General features: G+C 38.3%; 1 protein-coding gene across 1 annotated transcript in view; it reads left to right on the top strand.

The window, feature by feature from the left end:
* The window catches only part of LOC136878973 (hemolymph lipopolysaccharide-binding protein), a 38,459-nt gene extending 15,056 nt beyond the window's left edge, over positions 1-23,403 (top strand). Inside the window, exons 3-5 of the mRNA XM_067152632.2 lie at positions 7,281-7,404; positions 18,357-18,635; positions 23,047-23,403. Of these exons, the coding sequence (XP_067008733.2) occupies positions 7,281-7,404; positions 18,357-18,635; positions 23,047-23,198 (555 nt within the window). The 3' untranslated portion in view covers positions 23,199-23,403. The remainder of the gene's footprint in view (positions 1-7,280; positions 7,405-18,356; positions 18,636-23,046) is intronic.
* Positions 23,404-23,688: the final 285 nt, after the last annotated feature.

Here is a 23,688-nt window from a genome sequence, read left to right as displayed (position 1 = left end):
TCAGCCTAGCCAAATTACAACAGTGAAAGACATAGTGATAAAAATAGTGTGGAGAAATGAGAGAGGATCTAGAAGGATGACAGATAAAAGTGAAAAACCGTATTTGCGAATAATGATAAAAGTAACAGAAGTGTTCACAATGACAAGTAAAATCTTGTGAAGTCACGTAAAAACTCTTGATGAGATAGTCTTTGGTTAGCAGTTACTCGTGTTGTTGCACGATTGACATATATAACTACGTATATGCTTCTAGAAAGTTGTAGATGTAAGTTCCACTTTTGCGTAGAGGGAAGATTTGTCCGATGTGACCAGCACAAGATTAAAAATTGACAAAGTTGAACCTGTTCTATGGTGGAATGAAAGGCTTTCATGTTAAACAGAAGTAGTCTCAATTCAATCGGGACCCAAATGAACCTGGGGAAAGAAGATAGTATTAACGCGGGTAATCGGATAGAGAACAAGCGAGGCACCGGAAAATATAAACGATGATTCACCTTGCGCTGCGTGGAACAAACTTGCTGTATTGAATGCAACTTACGGAGTGAGCGTAGCGCGGAGTAGATCAGCAGGAAAGGGGTAGGTGAATACGGAGGGGAGGAATGACGTAAGTGGTGGAGGGTGGGAGGGATGAGAAAGGTTCAAGGCGGGGTGGACGGGAGAGAAAGTGATGGTGTTTGTATTGTCGGGGGACCCGTAATTGACTTAAAGAAAGAATTTTGAACGACCGATTTGTTTTTTCTGTAATAAGTAATGAAAAGGTCAAATAAAATATTGGGTTTCTCAGTTATTTCGTTAAGGTTATAGTTGGCATTAAAGTATTGATCTAAATGAATGTAAAAGTTCTCTATTATATTGAGTAGAGGTCCTTTCTTAGCTATTTTGAGAATGTCCATGTCTGTTTCAATATTCGTGAATTTGTGGTTATAGTCGACCATATGTTGGCCGATAGCTGAAAATTTGTTGTATCTGACTGCATTGAAATGTTCTAAATATCTAATGTTGAAGCTCCGGCCGGTTTGCCCCACATAAGAAATATTAGAGCATGTATTACATTTAATCCTGTAGACGCCTGATTTTGTGTACCTATTTATTTTATTAATATGTGATGTGTTATGTAAGATTTGTGTGTTGTTGTTGTTGGTTTTAAAGGCTATTTTCATACCTTTTTCTTTAAAACATTGGTGATCTTCTGAATTCCATTGACGTAAGTGAAGATGGAAAAAGAGTCATGTTTAGGTGGTTCTTTTTTAAGTGTGGTCTTGGGGCGAAATTTATGTTTGTTAATGACGTTTTCTATGAAATGGCTATTGAAGCCATTGAATCTGGCAATGTAGCGGATAGTATTCAATTCGGCATGAAAATCTTTTTTATTCATAGGAACGTTGAATGCTCTATGTACAAGGCTGTTATATGTTGCTTTTTTGTGGGGGAGAGGGTGAGCTGAATCTTGTCGGATTGTGACGGCCGATTGGATGGGCTTTCTGTAGATCTTGTAGGTTAAAGATTCCTGTTGTCTAGTGATCGTAATATCCAGAAAATTGATTTTTTGATCTACTTCAGACTCCAATGTGAATTTAATATGCGGATCGATGTTATTAAGTGTTTGAAGTGTGGTGTGAGCATCTTCCAAGTTCTCGTTGATAACTACTAGGACATCGTCGACGTACCTAGCCCAAAGGAGAATAGTCGAATTTATTGTCGATTTTAGTATTCTCGAGAAAGACCAGATAGATTTCTGCGAGAATGCCTGATGCAGGTGAACCCATTGCCAGACCGTTTTGTTGATAGATGGTACCATTAAACGTTAAAAAGTTGTTATTTACGACTAATTTCAACAATGTAATGAAATCTTGAATTTCCAATTTACTCAAATGACTGTTTTTGTGTAAGTTACTTTTGATGATGGGAATTAATTTAGAAATTGGAATGCTTGGGTACATGTTTACGATATCAAAGGAGTGAAGTGAGTAGTGAGGTTGCATGTTAAATTTATTAAGTTTGTCTATTAATTCAAAGGTATTTCTAAACGATTTATTGGATGAAAAACGGTAATTTTTGTTTAGGAATTTTTGAATAAGTTGTGCGGTTTTATATAAAGGGCTAGGTCTAAAATTGATGATTGGACGAATGGGAGCACATGCCTTATGAATTTTTGGAAGAGCTCTAGCCGTAGGAAGCCCAGGGTTCATACTTATAAGCTGGCTTTTTTCATGTTCAGTGAGTAGGAAGGAGGAGTTTTTTAAGGTTTGTTTAAGGAGTCTTTGGACTTTTTGTGTGGGGTCTTTTTTAATTATGGAAAAGGAACTATCTTTAAAGAAATCTGATGTTTTACTGATATATTCATTCTTATCGATGATTTCGGTCGTGTTGCCTTTATCGGCCTTGGTCACGATTAGGTCGTTGTGCTTAATTTTTTTGTTTAGGGTGTGCAGGAGCTTCAAATCGGTTTGTACATTCCTGTTATTAGAATTGGCGGGGAAATTAGGTGAATTATTGCGAAAAAGGATGTTATTAAGTTTCTTTTTGATGTCATATCTTAATTCATCTTGTGTGTCTGAAGGCGTTTTAGAGATAGCTAATTCCGATTCTGTTATCATTGTAATAATTGAATTCGTTGTGTTCAAATCGGGCCAGTTATGTTTGGGTCGCTTGGCTAAAATTCCTTCTTCATTTGGATTTAGGGGAGTATTGGATAGGATAATTACGGGTGGATGAAAATGGTTACGATCGTCTGCTGGTCTACTATTCATTTTTATCTGTCATTCCACCACCATCCCATCCTTCTAGATCCTCTCTCATTTCTCCACACTATTTTTATCACTATGTCTTTCACTGTTGTAATTTGGCTAGGCTGATGATGGTGCACAGTGGACCGAAACTAGTACCTTTTAATATCATTGTAAAGTTTTTGTAAAAACATCAAATGATTTTTTAGTATTGAGAAGGTGGAATATTAAAATTTTGTATTTACTTTAAGCAAAGTCTCAACTCAATACGGAACCTAACAATGAAGTTTATTACTTTTAATGATGACGCTAACCAAGCTAAACACAAAGCCTTTCAATATCTAGGCATTAAGTTGAAAATAGCCAAATTAGGCAAAGACATAGATTTTCTCAAACAGTGCATTCGGTTTGATTTAACGCCAAATTTCGTAAGACACAACATAAAGAAACATCGTATCACGTCACAAACTTCCAAAACTCAAACTAAGACTAATAAAATTTGGTTGAAAGATGAAATCAAGTTTCTTTATAGGAAAAAATCATTCCTTAACCTCAAACTATACGAGTCTCACCTTGCGGCAACAAAATTGTTATCTAAAGCGCATTGGACAATCTTCTTCCAATCAGTTGAAGATAAATTATTTATAGACTTAACCAAAAACACAGCTAGAACACAAGCACCGTGGTCCACATATGGCATAAACGCAAAGAGAGAGAGAGACTTAGCCAAGAAACAACATACTTTGGATAATAAATTGGAGAAATTAAAGAGATCCAAATCGCAAGATTATCAAATTAGACGCAGTAGTAGACCAGCAGACGATCGTAACCATTTTCATCCACCCGTAATTAACCTATCCAATACACCCCTAAATCCAAATGAAGAAGGAATTTTAGCCAAGCGACCCAAACATAACTGGCCCGATTTGAACACAACGAATTCAATTATTACAATGATAACAGAATCGGAATTAGCTATCTCTAAAACGCCTTCAGACATACAAGATGAATTAAGATATGACATCAAAAAGAAACTTAATAACATCCTTTTTCGCAATAATTCACCTAATTTCCCCGCCAATTCTAATAACAGTAATGTACAAACCGATTTGAAGCTCCTGCACACCCTAAACAAGAAAATTAAGCACAACGACCTAATCGTGACCAAGGCCGATGAAGGCAACACGACCGAAATCATCGATAAGAATGAATATATCAGTAAAACATCAGATTTCTTTAAAGATAGTTCCTTTTCCATAATTAAAAAAGACCCCAAACAAAAAGTCCAAAGACTCCTTAAACAAACCTTAAGAAACTCCTCCTTCCTACTCACTGAACATGAAAAAAGCCAGCTTATAAGTATGTACCCTGGGTTTCCTACAGCTAGAGCTCTTCCAAAAATTCATAAGGCAGGTGCTCCCACTCGTCCAATCATCAATTTTAGACCTAGCCCTTTATATAAAACCGCACAACTTATTCAAAAATTCCTAAACAAAAATTACCGTTTTTCATCCAATAAATCGGTTAGAAATACCTTTGAATTAATAGACAAACTTAATAAATTTAACATGCAACCTCACTACTCACTTCACTCCTTTGATATCGTAAACATGTACCCAAGCATTCCAATTTCTAAATTAATTCCCATCATCAAAAGTAACTTACACAAAAACAGTCATTTGAGTAAATTGGAAATTCAAGATTTCATTACATTGTTGAAATTAGTCGTAAATAACAACTTTTTAACGTTTAATGGTACCATCTATCAACAAAACGGTCTGGCAATGGGTTCACCTGCATCAGGCATTCTCGCAGAAATCTATCTGGACTTTCTCGAGAATACTAAAATCGACAATAAATTCGACTATTCTCCTTTGGGCTAGGTACGTCGACGATGTCCTAGTAGTTATCAACGAGAACTTGGAAGATGCTCACACCACACTTCAAACACTTAATAACATCGATCCGCATATTAAATTCACATTGGAGTCTGAAGTAGATCAAAAAATCAATTTTCTGGATATTACGATCACTAGACAACAGGAATCTTTAACCTACAAGATCTACAGAAAGCCCACCCAATCGGCCGTCACAATCCGACAAGATTCAGCTCACCCTCTCCCCCACAAAAAAGCAACATATAACAGCCTTGTACATAGAGCATTCAACGTTCCTATGAATAAAAAAGATCTTCATACCGAATTGAATACTATCCGCTACATTGCCAGATTCAATGGCTTCAATAGCCATTTCATAGAAAACGTCATTAACAAACATAAATTTCGCCCCAAGACCACACTTAAAAAAGAACCACCTAAACATGACTCTTTTTCCATCTTCACTTACGTTAATGGAATTCAGAAGATCACCAATGTTTTAAAGAAAAAGGTATGAAAATAGCCTTTAAAACCAACAACAACAACACACAAATCTTACATAACACATCACATATTAATAAAATAAATAGGTACACAAAATCAGGCGTCTACAGGATTAAATGTAATACATGCTCTAATTTTTCTTATGGGGGGCAAACCGGCCGGAGCTTCAACATTAGATATTTAGAACATTTCAATGCAGTCAGATACAACAAGTTTTCAGCTATCGGCCAACATATGGTCGACTATAACCACAAATTCACGAATATTGAAACAGACATAGACATTCTCAAAATAGCTAAGAAAGGACCTCTACTCAATATAATAGAGAACTTTTACATTCATTTAGATCAATACTTTAATGCCAACTATAACCTTAACGAAATAACTGAGAAACCCAATATTTTATTTGACCTTTTCATTACTTATTACAGAAAAAACAAATCGGTCATTCAAAATTCTTTCTTTAAGTCAATTAAGGGTCCCCGACAATACAAACACCATCACTTCCTCTCCCGTCCACCCCGCCTTGAACCTTTCCCATCCCTCCCACCCTCCACCACTTACGTCATTCCTCCCCTCCGTATTCACCTACCCCTTTCCTGCTGATTTACTCCGCGCTACGCTCACTCCGTAAGTTGCATTCAATACAGCAAGTTTGTTCCACGCAGCGCAAGGTGAATCATCGTTTATATTTTCCGGTGCCTCGCTTGTTCTCTATCCGATTACCCGCGTTAATACCATCTTCTTTCCCCAGGTTCATTGGGGTCCCGATTGAACTGAGGCTACTTCTGTTTAACACAGAAAGCCTTCCATTCCACCATAGAACAGGTTCAACTTTGTCAATTTTTAATCTTGTGCTGGTCACATCGGACAAATCTTCCCTCTACGCAAAAGTGGAACTTACATCTACAACTTTCTTGAAGCATATACGTAGTTATATATGTCAATAGTGCAACACAGGAGTAACTGCTAACCAAAGACTATCTCATCAAGAGTTTTTACGTGACTTCACAAGATTTTACTTGTCATTATGAACACTTCTGTTACTTTTATCATTATTCGCAAATACGGTTTTTCACTTTTATCTGTCATTCCACCACCATCCCATCCTTCTAGATCCTCTCTCATTTCTCCACACTATTTTTATCACTATGTCTTTCACTGTTGTAATTTGGCTAGGCTGATGATGGTCCACAGTGGACCGAAACTAGTACCTTTTAATATCATTGTAATGTTTTTGTAAAAACATCAAATGATTTTTTAGTGTTGAGAAGGTGGAATATAAAAATTTTGTATTTACTTTAAGCGAATAATTATGTCCATGCAAGTTAAGACGAGGACACAATTTAATATTAATTAAAAGCAAATTATACCATTCCAGCTCCTATATTTTCAGGAATATAATATTTCATCACTGAGTGACAAATAAACAGAAACAAAACCAGCTGCGTATAAGTATCATTAATCAGCATTTCAAGTTTTATTTCCTAGAATGCTTCATTAAAATCTGATAGTCAAGGTTTACCAAGAGTTTATTCAAATCCATTTCACTACAATAGCAACAATTGATGATTCATTTTATTATCTTTACACAATTAAAGGGATAAAAGAGCTTGGATCCTCATAACCAGGTCGACGTTGGTGGAGCCAGGCGTAAAGACTAGTGTAAAATAAGACACTTAATGCAAGTAAATAATAAAATAATTTAAAGAATGAAACGATACGTAGATTCAATCCAAACCATTCTAGTCATATTCGGTATTCTCGGAAATGGAATACCATAGTTGTTATCAATTACCATGTATAAAAACCTCATTTGAATGGGTGGTGATGTAATCCTTTAAGACAGTATGACATGTTTAGTTCTCTTTAATCTACACATGGTATATTAAGATGATACGACGACTTCGTTTACACCAAGGGGTCCAATGCCATGGACATAAAAGCTATCCCAAAATATGACATTTTTACGAGTGCTTGGCAGTCTGCTCTATTTGCCTTCTTAAGAGTGAACCCAGATTAATTTACGTACGATTGTAATTTGAAGTAATTTTAAGTAAATGTGTATATAAGAAACAGAAAGCTGAAGTCATGTTATATTGCAAGATACAGACACTTGCAACTGCTGTCATTCATATTTCCTATGCCGAAAACTTTCTCTCTTTCTTAACAGGCTGAACTTCAAAACCAGGCTGACATTACCTTCGATCCAGGCGATCCAATTACTCTCGGCGTAACACATAGTCGTTCCTTATGTGGTGGTATGGAGATGGTTCAACTGAAGACAGTAATCTCAGGTACATATTAAATCCAACTCCAGATTGTGTTTATTACCTCTAACTCCCTCTCGCATTATTTCCTTCTTCCCTATGTTTACTAGATTTATACATGTACTTCGCGGCAGCTAGTCAAATACGTATCCGAAATTGAACATTGGCCCATTTTGAAAAACCCGTGTTACTTACTAAAAATTATAGTATACAATTCGCCAATCCTAGAAACGTCATCTTGATTAACGTAATTGTTTGAGTAGCAGCCAGCGTGAAAGAATGCAATAGGCACAATATTTTTTCATGAATTACTTACAAAACAAAAATGAACATTATAAACTTATAACTAGCTATGTTTTCTTAAATCGGTCGTTAATGAACACGGAGAAGTAGAAAATGTGACTCTTTTCCGTCCGTATGCGTCAACGTAGGAGTTCCGGGATTCTCGGCATTTGTTGGGCGAGTCTATGGAGAGCTGTAATTGAGCACGACCATAATTCCATGATTCCGCTTGACGTCACGGTAGTGCTATTTAGTGAGCATGTCATGAATCTCAGAAGTCGCTTTAGTTGACTGGACTCATAAAGCTATATTTTCTAGAACTTTTCATCGTAAATATGAAGGAAATGTAAACGTTGTTAAGAGCATTTCCACATTTTCCACGGGTGAAGAAAAGTCTAATAGTAAAATTTTACAGACTGAAATATTGAGAAAGCTATGTTCAAATAACTTCCTTGTACACCACATTTTCCGTTTGTTCTTCTGGTTGCTGGATGGCATGACTTTCGCACGAACTCACCCTGGAACAGGCCGCATTCAACTTACCGTGGGAGAAATAGTCCTTTCGAAAATCCCGCCGGCTATTCTTAAGCTCTTTTTTTTGTTTTTGTTTTTTTTTGCAGATATTTTTTGGTCTTAGCAAAGCGGACCCTGACCGAAAAGAGCCGTTTGAACTGAAAGTGGAAAAATTTCGGATTTAGAGGCATGGGGGATAAAATCCAGTTCTATCTGGTGAATAACTCCGCTTTATATGTGAAGGAGTAGTGTGTGTAAGAAGTGTACAGAATAGTGAAAAGTTCCCTCCACCTTCATCACAGAGTACGAAGGTCCGTATTGTACCATTTCGGTGAGTAGAAACTCCAATAAAGTATTGTGCACAGCTGCTGCTGAGACATTACTAAGAGATAGAATGGCCCTCAGCCAAACAGCATATTTACTCCTTACTTTTACAATCCCGGGTAAATCTTTTCTGTTGAATGCCTGAACTCTTTCACCGCCTCACAGTGATATTCCGAAATTCTAATATTTCCCTTGCCCTAAATCAGTTTGCCATTTTCTATCCTCAGATTTAGTAGAACTAATCTGCCTTTGAATCACTATTAAAGAGCACTTTCATGATCATTGGCAGAGAGTGCATTTTACAATTGGTCTCAGAAAGGGTGATTTGCAGCAGGCTTGTCTCACGTAGGCACGCGTCCCCCGTAAGTCCCAACCGGTACCACCATCGCCCAGCCCTTGAGACTCCGGCTGCTCCGAATTTCCTGGTGAGTTCTATGAAATGAAATGAAATGTCGTATGGCTTTTAGTGCCGGGAAATCCCAGGACGGGTTCGGCTCCCCAAGTGCAGGTCTTTCTATTTGACACCCGTAGGTGACCTGCGTGTCGTGATGAGGATGAAATAATGATGAAGACAACACACCCACACCCAGCCCCCGTGCCATTGGAATTAACCACTTAAGGTTAAAATCCCCGAACCGGCCGGGTATCGAACCCGGGACCCTCTGAACCGAAGGCCAGTACGCTGACCGTTCAGCCAACGAGCCGGACGGTGAATTCTATGAAGAGCCTTGACACCTTCCTTATGATCCATAGTACACTCATCCCTGACAGTCGGTCTGAATTCGCGAAAATCTTGGCCATATCGCTCTGTATCGATATATTACAGAGTGGTGTTTCAGAGTTGTTAAGTTGGGAGGGAACTTTAAAGCAAAGTGAGCACTCTTTCTTCCCTCTAGTAAAATCAGCCGATCAAGTCAGCGTTTCTTAGGTCATCCAAAGGGTTGACGATCTTCTGGTGTGAGGTAGATCACCATTCTGACCAGAGACCGTTCATTCAGGCACTCACAAATAAATACTTACCACAATCTGGTTAACGGCTAGGACATAAAATATTAAGGTGCATCAAATTCACAAGAAACGCGTGTACATCAATAAATGACCTGTACCGGTAAAACAATTTGACCATGTATAGCTCCCCAGAGCTGAAATTATTTGAGATGATCTTACCGTTCGCCTGCCGCGCGGTATATTGCTTCGCTGCAGTGTATACTGCATTTATGAGATGCAGGTCGTTATGTATACTAATGTGATTTTCAAGCAATGATGCACAACTGTTTTACAGTGAATTTTAAGTTTTCAGAAGGCTATTTATACACCACGATGCTATGACAAGTGGTAATTTTCCTGCTCGGGACAAACGTCTGGTCTTAGTCTTAAATGACAGCTGCATTCTTCCCAAACGTTTCACTGAATACCTTCGATGTAGCTGTAATGAGGAAATATATTTACGTGCGTCATGCATTCGGCACACAGGATGTCCGGAAACTATAAGTCAGAGCTGAGGGCGGGATGCTGAAAAGAAGCAGGAAGTCCAACTAACATAGGCCTACGTTCGGAAACTGACCGTCTCTAAGATTTGTCATCATTGTGATAACGAGCACCCCGTTTCCGAGATATGGTGTCATCATTGCCAGTAAAGGAGTTCTGCGTTAACGCTACACTAACACTGTAGAGCACTGTAACAAATACTCAAAATGACCGCCGATCATAATAAGGTAGGCATCAGCACGATTGCCCGTTGACAATCGTACACGTTCAGACATCACAGTTTTTCTAATAAGTTGAAACTCATTGGCAACGTGTTCCCATCATGTGTTAACGTTATCAACAGGGTGCAGTTACACCAAATATTTCAAATTTCTACAAAGGAAATAGTCCTTGGGAAACAAATTGGCGGACATTGGTGTTGGTAAGCCTCGGCCGTTGCAACTTTTGCGAAAGGTTCTGCATAACATTCACATAAAAATGGGCCGGGGCTCCGTCATGCATGTACCACAGAAGCTGCCTGTCCCCGTAAAGTAACTTATTATCCTCCAAATCGTCACATAGCTCATCTTGCAAGAAATGTACGTGCGCATGACCATTACGTATTCCAGGTAAGAAGTGAGGTCTGAATTACCGATCACCTAAAGTATCTGCACATACATTGACGGAGAATTTCCGTTGATTCTTCCACTTCAATGGTCGCGTGAGACTTTTCGTCCGCCCAAACACCAGTGTTACTGAAGTGCGTAAAACCATCTTGAGTAAAGCCTGCTTCATCGGCAAACAACACCAACATATGCGTGATGAACAGTGAAAAATTTGCACATTGGCCACGGGGCCGTTGATTGAATGCAACTCGGGGCTGAGTGACATCTGCGTTCATGACTTGAACCAAAATTCGCCCAATGGTGTTGTCCGTAGCGATTTCAGCAGTTGCAATTCGTATGGAACTTGTGTCTAAAGTCTTCTCCACTCTGCATAAGACTTGTTGCTCCATTTCCGGGATGGATACTGATCTTGGTCTACCTGAATAACTCATAAAAATTGCGGATGAACCATTTTCGCGCAGGCGCTGCTGGTATGTCGTGATTATACGGGTGTCTGGCTGTCTTCTGTCAGGATAAGCATTGTGATACAATCGCACTGCCTCCTGTGCATTGCATGTCAATATATGAAATGGACGTCTGACATCTGCTTGTTGAAAAACGTGTGAGGTGCATAGATAACTGTTTCAAATCCTGCGACTAATTGTATACTGTTCTTGACAACCAATGTGGAGCCTAGTACCTGAAACAAAAGGCATGAAGACAGTCAGGCATGTAATTATGAACATTGCAGTGTCCAAACATGACCGGCAATCAATGAGGAGGCGTGTTCAAGGGTCCATTTAGCCCTATGATGGAAATTTTGAGCACCTCTTCTATTAGAATACAGTATCCTTGCTGGCGAACCAACATGCCAACTAGTCGACGTGGGTTATGCCAAGTAAGGCTACTACCAAAAACTTGCCGCAAAAAGTTGGAAAGTCTGTAGCTTGTAAACAATTGACCGTAGGAAATATATCCACAGGGACATTTTTTACTGTTTTTGGGTGTAGTACACACACATCCTTTACTTCCCACATGCTTGGGAACACAGTATATATATAGACCATACAATTGAGAAATATCACTAGCTGTTTCGCTCGCTCACTCACTCATTATCGCGATCTCAATAACCTCTTGGAATTGGTAGAGGCTTTCCTTAGGCTATAAGTAGGAGCTATGGAAACTTTTGAAAAATTAAAATCCTAGCGGTAAACAGACGGAAAGATGTGCAATGATTTGGAGTGACCGGTTGGAGGCTGCTTTGCTGGTTCACTCTTACGGCACCTTATAGCGTTCAGGTTGTGGATTGCTCCTTATTATATTGTTTTTGGACGTCGTAAGAAGTAAGGAGAATTTCTTCCTTACCGCAAAAGTAAAACAAGGTTTAGGGGCAAAAGATCCCTATATGTGGACGCCCTGAACAAATAGCAATTTTTTTAAACGAGGATTTAATTGACAAAAGACTCCCGCGTAAGTGTACGTGCAATTCCACTATATCTGCATGAAAGGAAACTCAAAAATTTGATGGAACGAAAATTTTAAACTGCTTTAGGTAAAACACACAGCATAGTGTTATCACAAATGATATTCGGAAACAAGTAAGGTAAAAAAATTTTTGTTTCTGATTTTTTACGTCGCACCGACACAGATAGGTCTTACGATGAAGATGGGATTGGTAAGGACTAGGACTGGTAAAGGAAAGATCTTGGCTTTATTTCAGAAGCAGGTAACGAGGGTATGACTATTTCGCCGATGAAGGAAATCGTGGGAGCTGTTTTGCTAATGCTGACACATACAGTATACTTAGCTACTGCCTGACAAATGAGGTGTTCCCAGAAGTTTAGATGTATGAATTAATTGGGAGCTTCTCGTAAACTATCTAGTTATACACTCTTTCTGATTAATTCCCAGTATCCATCCCTCCACCCTTATCAAAGGTGCTGCAATGTCAAGTTCACACACAAGTAACTGAATAACTTACCAAGCATTCTCTCCTCAACCCCTTCCATCTGGCTTCATAAAGGGAGATTGCATTGCGACGGCTTTGCTAGGAGTGACAAGTTATATCAAATGTACAATGGACCAACCAATACTTATGGTACTGACACTGTATTTAAATTTAGTTTTAGAAGTTCCTGCAGTAGTAAGTGAATATTGACAATATCGAAGGCACTACTAAGATCTAACTTCGTCATTTATTTTCCTTTTATCTTGACAATAGTCCGTGCATATGGCTGTGGGAAATGTGAGTTAAGGATGGAAGAATAATTCCCTAGGTGTCCTTCAGGCGTCCGTCCTCGGCCACTTTTATTCATCATTCAAATTAATGGAATGTCAGAAGCTCTTAACATTTGCAAATTCCTCCTGTATGAAATGATGTACAGATTCAGCATCATTCAAAACTGAGTGATATAGATACAATAATTATTAGAATAAATGCTGACCTACAACATTATAATGACTATGCAAATAACGGTTTTGTTACTAAATCCAAATGAAACTCAAGTTTTTATTATCAGTATTAACAAAATATATATATTCTCTCAAGCAACGGGTCATTCATCCAACAGGTTCAAACAATAAAATCATACCCTACTTTAATTCAGAGAATTACTTTCGAATCATTACAACTGACATGCTAAATTGTAGTCAACAGGTAATTAGCACATGTGGTCCGGCTTCATGTAGAGCCTCCGTGGCTCAGACGGCAGCGCGTCGGCCTCTCACCGCTGGATACCGTGGTTCAAATCCCGGTCACTCAGTGTGAGATTTGTGCTGGACAAAGCAGAGGCGGGACAGGTTCTTCTCCGGGTACTCCGGTTTTCCCTGTCATCTTTCATTCCAGCAACACTCTCCATTCTCATTTCATAGCATCTATCAGTCATTAATAAATCACTTCGGGAGTGGCGACCCTATCGTACTATCATTCCATCCCTGACCCGATCAGTGACTGGAAAACAGGTTGTAGGTTTCCATTTTCAGTCCAGCTCCATGGATAAATGGTTAGCGTGTGGGCGTTTGATCACAGGGGGTCCGGGTTCGATTCCCGCCAGGGTCGGGAATTTTAACAATCATTGCTTAATTTCGCTGGCACGGGGCTGGGTGTATGTGTCGTCTTCATCATCATTTCATCCTCATCACACGACGCGCAGGTCGCCTACTGGCGTAACATCAAAAGACCTGCACCTGGCGAGCCGAACATATCCTTGGACTCTCCCGGCACTAAAAGCCATACGCCATTTCATTTCAGCACATGTATACGGTTCATAAATGCGTATATCCATTGAAACAGTTCTGTAATATATTCTCGGTTTGACCTGAAATACAACTAAAGTAATCCACTCTCTTATATTGCACATATTGTGACACTGTATTGATTGAAATATCATATGAAAAAACAAGAAACTGGACCGGGGCCTGAAGAGTTATATAAGATATATCTTCAGTCTGCGATATGATACTCATATATCCTCTTATTAGAATAAGTTGTGGGTTCGATTGTAAGAGCGCCGTGAACGTCACATGTTATCTCTTCTACACAAAATACTTGACACCAGTTCTTTCAACTATCTTCCTTCACCTTCTTATCTCTCATCCTGCCACAACCGCAATGCAGTACAATACCCGTAAACCGTACTGGTGCTTACAACCACTCCTTCTTATTCTCCGTGTCCAGGTCTTGGAATTCTGAAAACCGCAGGTACATTCCCTCCCATCTTAAGTTTAAGATGGCTTGCCGTGATCGCTCACTGAGTAGATCCAGTTGACTTGTTGGATGATTGTTGAAGGAATGAATGAAAGAATAAATGAGTGAGATAGACGAATGTATTTAGTGTAGTTAAATAATTTAACTGAACATTAGTTATCACTTTAAAATTAAGGATGATGATTATTATTATTATGACTATTATTATCATTATTATTATTTTTTGTGTTATTTGTGTTTATAATTATCTAATTAAGTAGAGATTTACATTTTATAGTGTTAATCAGTGAGAGAGAGCCTTGAGGTCTAACTTCACCACAATCTGTCTATAGTAAAATATTTAAACTTATTACCCGTAAGAAGCTGGGACTGAACATGGAAACATATTGTGGTGAATTGTTATGACCTAATACCACTAGTAATTCAGTGTTGTAAAATGAACTAACCACCAAGAGAGCTGTCTACGCAGTTTGTAGGACGTAGCTATGAGCTTTCATTCTAGAGATAATGTGTGAGAACTCCTATCTCGCCTTTCCTTGAGGTGATTTTTCGTGGTTTCTCATTTTCACAAAAGTTCCAATTAATACAGATTTTCAAACATCATGGAAAACTTCGTTTGTCAGGCATTAGTTAAATATATGAATCAGAATTGACAGAACTGCTCCAAGACATCTTCAATTGGTGTTAAAGGAATGCTATCGTTACCTGTGGTTTTGGATGTAATGAAGTATTTCACACCTTTATCTTCATTCCAGATGATATTTCTAAGAGAAAATTGCTCTTTAGAAGGATGTTTTTGAAGGAAGGGGGTGAACCTTTAGGGAAGGAGGCGTAGGCTATTTGTAGCCGTTCCAAATAGCATTTAGGTCCTCCGGCGATATGCTTAGCACATGTAACTCTACGACTTTACCTATACCTATCGTACACAATTCCCTGCATTTTTGTCCTAGATTGTTATTTTATATCAGTCTCTGGAAGTCATTATATTTACAAATTGTGACTAACAGCTTAGTTTTGTTTCTCACAATCATATAGCGGTCGAAATCGTATGTGTCATGCGTCTGTCTATATGGTCTGAACAATTTGTCACCAGTGTCTATAGTAGACCTTATCTCGGTTGTTAGCCAAGCATAACAATGTCGGTTGATTCTTATGTGTAGCTTCGGAACCATTTTACTAGTACGTGCAGTGTGGTAAGAGAGATGATAAAATCGTCAAAGCGCACCGACCATTATTTGTCAAGAATTATATCCGCCAAATGAATGGAGTTGCCATCTGCAACAAAACGAATTATTCCTACAAAAGGAAATGGACTGTTAGATAGATTTAAGCATAATTATGTTGGATTTTGCAATTATTTTCACTGGGTGGACTGATATGAGAAGACATGAAATAGTCAGGGGAACACCCAAGAAGAACTTTTTCTCGATTTCAAGAAAACTGTTTTCAATAGCAATCTTCATTGCGAAAACGAGATGTAAATCACTTGTAGGGTGCTGATGAGGAGGAAAGTGATCAGAGGAAGCGGTGGAAAAGGATAAAGATGGTTTCTCATCCACATCCTCAGCTTCGAGGGAAGAAATACTCGACGCGAAAGAACAGAGCGATAAAACTAGAATAACGTGCACAGCATGCAAGATTAATTTTCACTTCAGTCTGTGTTATGAATTGCCTTAAAGCAATTGCCCAACACAGATCTAGCTTGCAAAGTGAAAAGTTAGGAATATTTTCACTTTTCAAGCCTGTTAGGTTCCTCCATTGGTACAGAAATGCAAAGTGCAAAGAAATGAAGTGGAAAGTTTTCATAAATCTTGCAAAGAGATGATTCCCTTTTCATATGTTAATTAAGAAGTATGTACACTAGTTTCTCGGCCTAGAATTTGGTTTAGTGATATAAACACGTTACGATATGAGCTGTTGCTAGCATCAAGTGAGGACAGTGATGAAGAATCCAATAAGAGAAAGTACAAAGACAGGATTAATTTTCATAACCTCACATCAACGTAATTTCGCGAGTGATTTCGTATTACCCCAACACAGACTGACTATATTCTTAAAATGATCGAGCATTTATTGAAACATGCAACAAAAAGAAGTCAATTCCTTTCCGAAAAGGAACACATTCTTATATGGTTACATTGGTTAATAAATGGTGCCCAGCTGCACGGTATAGCAGCAATGCATGGAACATCAAAATTGATTATTTCCAGAACTTTTACCAAAGGCATAGATGTTATAGTACGTTGGCCTGATAATCCACTTAATATAGCAACGGGATTTCTAATGAAGGGTGAATTTCCTTCTGTGTGTGGATGTGTTGACGGCAGCCTACTCTCGCTAACATTGATGTGTGTTATCATTTGAGAGGTTATCTTTAAAGTTGTCAAAAAAGTATGTCACGTTTCTCCTTGACAACTTTCAGCACAGCCAGCTTCTTGTAACCTTTCTTTCCCATGATAAAAAATTTAACGGTACGACAATTATACAGCCAAGTTCGCCGCGAAAAGTAAAGCATTAAAATCATAGAGTATTAGGCCTATACAGTTTGCTCATGGAATAAACACGATCGGATCACTCATTCGCAAAGACTTTTCACTTTGTGAAGAAATTGAAAAGTACAAGATAGTTCATGGTGGAACAGAAACACTTTGCACTTTGCAAGAATTGAAAAGTGAAAAGTGAAAAATGGAAAGTTGAAAAGTTGCAAAGTTCGTTCGTAGAACAGGCCCCTGGTCACGGCACAACTCCAAACGCAGCCGTTTGTGTCGTGGTGTTAACGGCAGTCCGTCTGCTGCTACTCTTCGACCAAATGGAGACCCCCAATGAGACTCTTTCAAATTCTGCCAGGTGCTTATAACACTGTCTCACACGAGTACGCAGCAGCTCCGTGACCTTCACAGTGATCACTCAACGTTTGATGCTTTTCACGCCCCTTATGTACTCTACCAGGTCTGATAACAACATTAGACACGAAAAACACTGATGCACTCAGATGGCCGTTCTACCTGTCACAGAGATAAACATTTACATACACGAAGTTACATTGACATCCAACCATTTCTTCTGGTGCTCCATTCTTTTTGTCAGGTAGTGTGCCTTTCGTTGTTGTTGTTCTGCATTAAGAATATAAATAAATATTTGATAAAATCATTTATACGTTTCCTCAATTCTCCTTGGGTCTCAGGAAGTTTATACGTTGAGTTTCATTGGATTATTCACTCCAGGTAGTCTTAATTATAACAGGTTAATATTTTTTTTTGTAATGTAAGCTTTCAAAGCCAACAAACAAACAACTATATTCTGATTTCAGTTTGTTCGTCCATGTCAAACTTTAAACTTTTACTGACTGGGGAATGTGATAGAAGTCATCGACACGGTCAACCATAATTCATCAGGACGTTGAATTAACGTTATGCGACATTATTTTTATCCTAACATATTGACTTCGTTGGACCAAACATATCAATCTGTACTTAATTATGTCTCTTTCCAGCTATTGTCTTAACATCTTGTTTAAATGGTTACAAATGTTGTTCCACTGACTGGATGTATTTTTTCTCATTGACTCTACTTTACCTCCGTTAGTAAATATGACCAGATTTGAAGAGTTGATGTGGAAAAATATGTCCCATAACCAAGTACTTTACTGACGTTCTTAAAGAAGATGTTTCCGAAATCAGAGTACGACATACAGTCTTTCCGATTGAATGGCGGATGTTGGTGACATTGAGTAAATTTACTTCGAACTGAAATCCAGAATCCAGAATTCACGGGTAATACATGCTGAAAAAAAGACAGCGTACTTGAAACATTTTTACACAAACTCACTCACCGATACATGGTTCTAAAGATGAAGTTTTTCTAGATTTTATCTTCCATTATGCATGGAAAATAATCCAGCCGTCTTGATTAATTTATCTAATTTTCAGAATAAACCTGTTTAACGCATAACCTATTGTGACTGAATATCTTGATGCGGAAATATTTTATTTCATTTTATAAATTAAGGAAGACACTCATACAATATGAAAGTGTTCATTATATGTTCATTTGGTGGCTAATGTACAGTATATTTGTTTCAGTTTCCGAACGAAACGTGAAATCTATGAAAGGAGATTACGAATTGTTTCCGGGACAGGGATATTATAAGCTCCATACCAATGGGATGACTTGGGACGAGGCTCGTATCACTTGTTACAACGAAGGTGCGCAGCTCATGGTGATCAACTCGGAGGCCGAAGCCAACGTTGTCAAAGAGTTCTTCTCTCGACACCTTAATTTTCGGGACGTTCAAAGCAGCCTATATGTATTCATAGGATTCCATGACAAGTTCGCCGAAGGTCATTTCGTTTTAATAAACGGTAAGTGTAAAATTATAATATTTCAGCAGTAGTATTGTTTAGAAACTTAAACTATAAATATAGCTACCTATGTCGTAAGACACTCTGGGGAGTTGAAAGGAAACTTCTCTGATTTCTCAATTTTTGCTATGACTGTTTTATTTGAGAGGCAAATTCAACATAATTTCATGTCTCCACACCTCAATAAAAACAAAGGAAGAAGTCATCAAAAACTTCCAGCGCTATAAATAGTATTAATGAAGGATTGAAATTATTATGAATGAATAATACACTTCCTGTCCCATCAAGTTGCAATCAAGGAGGATACTGAACATTCACTAGGCATACAGTACAGTACATTACAGTACCGGTATGATATAAATTAATCATATGCATTGCACATATTATGGACTGCTCGATTCATCACAGTGGTATACATATGATCCAATCCGCATTTAAAATGTTTAATATACGTTCCGCACATTTTAATGCTATTGTATTTCATATTCTTGAAAAATACTTCCCTCTACGGAAAGCACGTGTCTCAGAAGGACTCATCCTAGAGTTCAATATTGATATCAGAACAATGATTCCTATGAAGGACCCAGATGATAGAATGTACACATATTAACCAACGAATCAAATCTTAGCTAACAGAAGTGAGTTTATAATTAAGTGACTCTGAAAACATAAAAAGCTCGAAAGATTGCTCATAATAGAATAAAATCTGACGTTAGAACCTTCACTTTGATACGGTCAATTCATCGATTTCGAATTAAATAAACCCAATATGGGAGACATAATAGTTATTTTTCAGATACTAGAAGATCACTTCGTGCCGCCGCACATACATTTTGCAGAGAAGGAAAAGAACATTCCGTTTTAAATTGAAACTACAGCACTCCAACTCAAGGTAGGGAAGTGTTCGTTCAGTTTTTTTCTGAGCATTGTAAGTTACGGACACCACGTTGAGAATTAAAACTAAAGTCTCAGTGTAATAATACCTGTTTGAACATTTTACTCTACCATAAAAATAGAAAATCTAAACTCGCAATAGGTCTACCTACAAGAAAAATAATAGAATATACTTGTCGAAAGTATGTAACATGGTTGTAATAACACCTTACAGTATAAGACTCGGATACCGTCAATCGTTTAGGTAGACAAAAGTATTGAAGTTGATGCAATAGTAACTTCTTCTTCTTCTTCTTGCGTTACGGCCTCTTTAGGACCACGGACAGCTCCTTCATGGATTGCATTTTCTTCTTCTCCTCCCAGAACCTCTTCATCCTTTCTCTTCTTCTCTCCCGCTCTTCTTCCGAGATATTCAGTATCCTCTTCTCTTGTCTACTCCACTGGTGACTCTCAATCCTTTTCCTGTATCCATCCCTATCGTTGATCTCTGGCATATTAGTCGGTATGTACTTCCTTTTCCAATTTTCCTTTTCTTCCACCTTGATCCCCAATTCTGACCAATCTTTCCGGAGTTCAACTACCCACTTGGTTCCTGTCTTTCCTCGTGTCCTCGCTGTTGTTTCCCATACTCTTTTCGTCATTCTATCCATATTCATCCTGATTACATGTCCCGCAAACCGTGCTCTTTTCAGTCTGATTTCTTCTGAGATTGTCCTCATGTTCCGGTATAGTTCTTCCCTGGGTCTCCTCATCCATCTCTCACCTCCTCTCTTAGGGCCTAGTATTTTCCTCAATATTTTTCTCTCTTCTTTCTCTAGTTGTTCCGCACCATTTCTTCCTAGTGCTATAGTCTCAGCAGCATATAATACAGCAATGCAATAGTAACTTATTCCAATCAAGTATTTGATGTCGAGCCGTATGATTCGTATGATCCGTAAAATAGTGGTGGAAGAGGTACGATCCATAAAATGATAATTTACTGCGCTAAACAGGTTTTTACAATTGTATATAGTGGCTAAAAGTGATGATGTTACGATTACGTCGGAATTCATACACGGAGTATGTAAACGCTTTACCGAGCGATAGACGAAGTAACTGGAATTGGTTTCAGACAACTGAAATATATATTGAAAACCATAGCTTTTATATAAATCTCTTGCTATCAGCCACCATAAATGCACTGAAATAGCACACTTGACTAAAAAATTCAGATAAATGTAGGAAAATAGGTTCTCATAAGAATATGGAGGAAATAATACAACAAGGTGGCCTTGAATACTGTATCGCAGCGGTTCATAAAATTCTTGTACATATGACCTTTGTCTCGACAATCGAATTAAGTATCGGTAAAATAGTGCGGTTAGGGGCGTGCGGCTGTGAGCTTGCATCCGGGAGATAGTGGGTTCGAATCCCACTGTCGGCAGCCCTGAAGATGGTTTTCTGTGGTTTCCCATTTTCACACCAGACTAATACTGGGGCTGTACCTTAACTAAGGCCACGGCCACTTTCTTCCAACTCCTAGGCCTTTCCTATCCCATCGTCGCCAAAAGAACTATCTGGGTCGGTGCGACGTAAAGCCATTAGCAATAAAAAATAACTGTCAGTAGAAACAGTTAGATAAAAGTTGGTCGAAAATAGTAAATTTACGTTAATTTTTTATATATTTTGTAAGATATGAAATGAATGGTTTATAAAAAGCACATTCTATTTTCAAAATCGTTAAATGGTCACACCGAAGGATAATGTTTACATATTTCTCTTAATAATGGCAGACAACTTCTTGAACAGTGTAGAAGAAATGCATCGCTTTATGTAAAGACAGGGTAAAATTCGTATTGGGTAAAAGCAGTGGTGTTGTTAAACCATTCCCATGGCTATGATATGGAGTCTTAATGTTCTCTTGAATCTGCAATCAACAACAAGCAGCCTCACTCTTACCACTGCTCATTCTGGACTGTAATGTAGTAGTAGTTTACACGCATCATGTAGTATTATATGTAATAGCAACTTGAAATGAAACGTATTAAATTTAAACATGAATTAATTTTTCTTTTCCCCAGAACATTTTCTTAAAAACGTCACTGTCTTCAAGGAGCGATTATAAGATGGTGCAAATTATGATTATTTTATTCTTGTGCAATAATGTAATGTGCTAGTTAAATGCTAAACTTAAATGTAATTAAATGACACACCTGCTTTGTGACTAATTAAAGAATATCTTGTTATTTGAATTATCTTAAATAGTAACTGTGGAAATTTACTAGAGTTGCATTTAATACCATTTTGTTCTTCGACCTTTCATAGTTTGATAAATTTGGATTACTAATCAGTGTAATAATGTGCATACTGTTCATAAAAATTTAATTTTCATTTAGAGGACATTCACTTTTTTATTAGGCAAACGTTGCTTCCGGATATCGCAATTTTAATAATGTTGTTTCAAGTACACTATTGTTTTACTATTTAATGTTTATTTAAGTATATGAGAAATTGTTCAGGCTAGTAGGCCGTGATCCGATTAACCTCCAACCTCATATTTCGTCACTGACTCATACAAGATTTTCAAAGATCTGCCTTTATCCGATTGTCAAGGGTGGGCTGAAGGAATGACTGTACGTCCCAACTACATATCACGATAGCGAGATGTTCTCTGCTCAGTCTGGAAATCAGCTGTGCCAAATGCATCAGGATTGGTCGGTTTATTGTAGTTTTTAATTTGAAGTTCGTGTTACTAATACTAGCCTGGCGACAGTCTTTGAAAGGAAGACCCTCCTTCGATGGTGGGTGGCTTCTACCGTGTATGGCAATCCTCGTGCTATTGTGATGGAAGATAGAGTTGTTTGGTGTATGAGTAGCAAGGATGTTAATGAACGCACAAACACCCAGCCGCGAGCCAAGTGACTTAACAATTTTGGATAAAAACTCCCCGACCCAGCCGGAACTCGAACTCGGAGCTTTCTGAACCGAAGGTTGCTACGCTGCCCATTCAGCCAAGGAGCCGGTTGCTGTATTCTGGTTATAAGCGGTAGAGAGCTGCTTTTCCCTAACTCTATCCTGCTGCTGGTTTCACCTGACTTTTTTCCCTTTTGCTATTCTTTGAAGGATACGACCAAACTTAAAAACAATGTTTCGTTCCCCGTTCTAAGCATACGGATATGCTGAGCGTCTCGATGCCTATTTTAAATTCACCGAAAGTTAAGAATCCAGTTAAAAGCAAAATCAGGGAAAAGCAGGTGAAATGTAGTACCGCCAAGCGATCGTTAGCCACCACAGTAGTCCAACCAGTACCGAACTCCTGCACACAGTCAGAATCCGAACTGTCCAGAAAATACCTCGCGCAGGCATAGTTTCAGTATGCTACTGCCCTGTGGAGAGACGCGGGACGCAGTCTCAGGTGAAATATATGGTGCTCGGAAATGATCCAAGGTCTATAAGCCGGAAATATTTCCTATATACAGTTTTATTCGTGATACCGACCACAAAAGCTGTTATTTAATGTTTATTTCTCATGTTACAGGGGAACCGCTAGATAGTTCTGGTTACACTAACTGGGCTCCTGGACAACCCAATGGGAGTCACCGTCAGAATTTCGGTGCTGTGGACAACCAAGGATTACTGCACGATATTACTGATGGTGAGAAGTATGGATTTATTTGCGAAAAGGAATAGTGGATTAAATGTTCTTCATTCCTTCGGGAAAGATGCAGAAACTGTATGAACTATAATACAGGTCTTCGACTATATCATTATTGTAATTGCCATCATAATAATCATTGTCAACACCATAATGAGCACTTTTACAAAATAAATGTATTGGCTGTTTTAAGGACAAATTCCTCCAGATAGAAGAAAGACATTTGTAATCAACGCACAAAGACGAATTAACAATAAAAAATGCTTTAACGCAAAGCTGTAATATTTCAATGAATTCTACTGGGTAGGATAAAACATTCTCCATTCGGAGCTCATTCTTCGTTTCACTGCGCATTCAACAGTGAAAGGTTGTAGAGGCTGTGGCGCGGGGTAAGACAACAATATACCATTGTTCTCTAGAAGGAGTGGGCAATGGATGTTAGTGAAAACATAGCGGGAATGTCGTGATCGCCCACCTTTTACTGTCAATTTGTGACTCAATTTGTTCAGGCCACTCAAGATATTC

The sequence above is a fragment of the Anabrus simplex genome, chromosome 1 (genome assembly GCF_040414725.1).
Source record: "Anabrus simplex isolate iqAnaSimp1 chromosome 1, ASM4041472v1, whole genome shotgun sequence".
Taxonomy (NCBI): domain Eukaryota; kingdom Metazoa; phylum Arthropoda; class Insecta; order Orthoptera; family Tettigoniidae; genus Anabrus; species Anabrus simplex.
The sequence above is the reverse complement of the archived record's forward strand: the minus strand, read 5'-3'. Positions and strand labels throughout refer to the sequence as shown.